The sequence below is a fragment of the Cannabis sativa genome, chromosome X (assembly GCF_029168945.1).
Source record: "Cannabis sativa cultivar Pink pepper isolate KNU-18-1 chromosome X, ASM2916894v1, whole genome shotgun sequence".
Classification (NCBI taxonomy): domain Eukaryota; kingdom Viridiplantae; phylum Streptophyta; class Magnoliopsida; order Rosales; family Cannabaceae; genus Cannabis; species Cannabis sativa.
In genome coordinates, this window is record NC_083610.1 from 2,745,817 (window position 1) to 2,749,581 (window position 3,765).

General features: G+C 25.6%; 1 protein-coding gene across 1 annotated transcript; it reads right to left on the minus strand.

The window, feature by feature from the left end:
* Positions 1–801: 801 nt before the first annotated feature.
* Positions 802–1,805, minus strand: LOC133032668 (thionin-like). Its single transcript, XM_061106788.1, has 2 exons — positions 1,242–1,805; positions 802–1,133 (listed from the first exon to the last, which is right to left on the minus strand). The coding sequence occupies exons 1-2, from the start codon at positions 1,516–1,518 to the stop codon at positions 1,021–1,023; spliced, it is 390 nt and encodes a 129-aa protein (XP_060962771.1). The 5' UTR covers positions 1,519–1,805; the 3' UTR covers positions 802–1,020.
* Between the last annotated feature and the right edge of the window lie 1,960 nt (positions 1,806–3,765).

Below are 3,765 nucleotides of genomic sequence, written 5' to 3' on the forward strand. Positions count from 1 at the left end.
AGAATTACTGGATGAGCATCTTTATTTTACCACAAAAAGTTACTGCTGAAGTCAATAAATTATTTTGTGATTTTTTATTGGGTGAGTCAAGTACTCGTAGCAAGTTGCATTTTTTAACTTGGAGTCAAGTCTGCTTTGCCTAAAAATCATAGTTTTAATGATTTGAATTTATTTTTAAAATCATACTTTTAGTTATTTAAGATTATATTTATATTGTCTTATTACTTATAATATAATTACATTATTACTTTTTTGAGCAACCATTATGTTACTAATTTCAATAAAATATTAGAACTAACCATGTTGTTTGTCAAAAAACTATTTAGTATAGTCAATTTTGTTTGTAATATATGTTATTTAGCTTTCTTATATATTTTTTATTTAAAATCTAACAAAAATTCTCATTAAAAATAGACCGATTTAAAATATTACATGATACTTTTTAAAAATTAAATTAAAAATAATTACAATCTATAAAATTTGTTAGTATATTCAATTTTAATTTGTTTAAATTTTAAGTTCAATAACTAATTTGTCAACAAATTAACTACAAAAGAATTAAATTTTTTTTTTTTTTTTGCTTTCGGTCATCTTGATGATAAAAAAATATATATATTCTTCCAACATCTCAAAATTAATAAACACTTTGAAGAGTGGGTCACATAGTGGTACCATTTTTGAGGACAAACCGATCAACAATGTGATAGGGAAAAGATTTTGAAATTAAATAAGATGAGATTGAAATTTATACGACGTGTGGAATATAAATAGAAACTAACCAAAATAATTGAGAAGAAGATTAAAAAAGGACACATATTAATTAGTCTTTATTAATTTGGATAACAACAAGTAGACGAATATACAATCTAGGATCGACAATCTTCTACGACACATACAAACCGGAAACACCTTAAATACAAGTAGCTAGATAGCATTAGACAAGTCTAGCATATTTTGGTCACATTATATATGACAATTATTGAAAGCCAAGAAAAGACGACACCCCTTAGATGACAAATATTACTCCATCATAGCAATTTCAACTGGAGTAGCAGTAATGGAACCCTTAGTGTAAATAGCAAAACATGCCTTGGTACATTTTTCAACAGCTTCCTTCACAACCTCACTTGCATCTAGTTAGTCACCGAAATAATTAAGTTGCATATAATTAGAATAATAGTAAAAAATAATAATAATAATAATAATAATAATAATAATAATAATAATAAAGGTTTAATTACCAGAGTCTTGGAGAGTGGTTAAGGGATCGCACAGAGAGGATGTACACCCCAACTTACAGTATTCATTGACATAAGGGTCGGGACATGTATTCCCAGAAATAATTTTGCATCCGCTGATCGATGCACAAAATTTTCTGGAGTCTCCCGTTAAACGACATGCATTGTAGATATTTCTAGCAGTGGTTGTTGGACAACAACTCTTCGCCTCAACTTGAATTTGTCCCAAAACAAGGCTCACTAACAGAACACTCACAATAACCATAGTTTTGCCTTCCATATTGATCTTTAATTAATTTTTAGTTCACTCTACTATATATCTTCTTACAAAATATTTATTATAGAGACACTTTGTTATTGATGAACTTGTTGATGAAAACTTATATAGTAATAAGCTTTACCTACTAGTACCTATCTTATCCCACATTTAAAATGATTATTGTAAAAGTTGATAGAAAAGTATCATCATGAAGAGGAAGTATAGATTATTTTTTTTTTTTGGTAACTTTTCATTTCTATCAAACATAAATTAGGTACAACACATATTTAGTTAAAATAATGAACTTGTACTGTAAAACAATAATAAGCCAAAACCAACCATACATGTAAATCAACAATCCAAACAATCTACAATGCTGATTTTATGAGTAAAAAAAAAATGAGAAACATCAATCATTTAAATTTAAATGGTCATGCAATACTTTAATTTCTATATACATACTAACAAATAATAAATACTATTAGGTATTAAGTATACATCAAGTTTAAGATACTAACATGTGATAGATACTCTTAAGTATATATATATATATATTTGAAATTATGTATATACTAATTCATATATACTTATATTATATTATTTATATAATATAATATTTATAATTAAGGGAAAAATAATTAAGCGTGATAAAATAATGTGTTTGTCTAATAGTAACATACAATATGATGTTATAATATTGTAATACAACCATAAAAAAGAATTTGCAAATTCTTGAAAAATGATGATCATAAAATTGTGTAATTCTTCTATCTACATTATCACTCTTAAATTAGTAAAAGATATTATTAGTTGTTTATGAGTGAATAAATGATAGCTATTGATAATGTAGTTGTTGTATAATTGATTTATTCATTTACAAAGTGTATAAATAGTTCAAAATCGATTGGGAGTGATTTGCAACACTTTGGAGAAAAATTGACCAAAGTTGAAAAAACTGGTAACTTGTGACCAATTACTATTTTTCTTTTCAGCGTATCAATTGTATATGTTTTTGAATGTTAGGAGTTTTTCTAACAGCTCAGATTTCTCTCCAGGTCACCTAATTAATACTAACACGCGCCCACTTTACAATTGGTAATAACTAAGGACTTTATGATAATTATTCTTATTCATATGAGAGGGAAAAATATTCTATAAATTATAATGATCATTATAATTGTTACATTAAGTTGAAACTACTAGTTGTATGGTTAGAATTTTGTCAGAATATATTCGATTATATTCATCCTAAGACATGAGGTTACTTGAGCCTTGATTAAGGTTATTGTGTGTTCTTGAGTGTTTTTATTCTTATTCTTCTTTTATTATTTTGTAATCTTAGATGTAATATATTTCTATATATTTTATGTATCTCATTGTAATCCTTCATATTTTTTCTTGTAATGAGAAAATTTTCAACAATTTAAAATTCTAGAAAGCAATAGATGTACAATTAGGTATAGTCAAATAATAAAAAAAAAAAATCAAAGATATTATTATAGAACCAAGTACAAGGTAACTTTTCTTATTATTCTAACTTGTTAGTGGATGGTAATATGATCTATATTCATGGAACATTATCATGTATATATATATGAGTATTAAAAGGGTATTAAATTGTCATAAAAATAATGTGTAGATACCATAAGTTAATTTATAATTTGTTGAGACGTCAAATTATAAATACCCAAAACTCATTCTAAGATGACTCTATAAATAGGTAGTGGTCTCCAAGAAATACTAGGTTTTCTGTATTCTCTCCTTCTCCATCAGAAAAAATACTTTAAAAAATAGTGTATTCTTGGAAGATCAAAGCCTTCCCTGTAATCTCTAATAATGGCTTCAGGTTAGTGCTTCCGCTCGTCTTTTGTCATCTTCTTCTTCTTTAATTTAGCAAAGGTTCTATAGATTTATGATTTAGGGTTTTCTATATTAAAGAACTTTTAGGAATATATTTAAATCTGTGATTTATATATTTCTTGAATGTTTTATAAATCTTTAACAGATTAAATTTTTAACAATTTAAAATTTTAGAAAGTAATAGATATGTACAATTAGGTATAGTCAAATAATAATAATAAAAAAATCAAAAGATATTATTATGGAATCAAATACAAGGTAACTTTTTTTATTATTCTAACTTGTTAGTGGATGGTAATATGATCTATATTCATGGAACATTATTATGTATATATATGACTTTTATATATAGGTATGCATGGAACGTTGCTTTTTCAGTCTTATGTATATGCATCGAACATTGCTTTC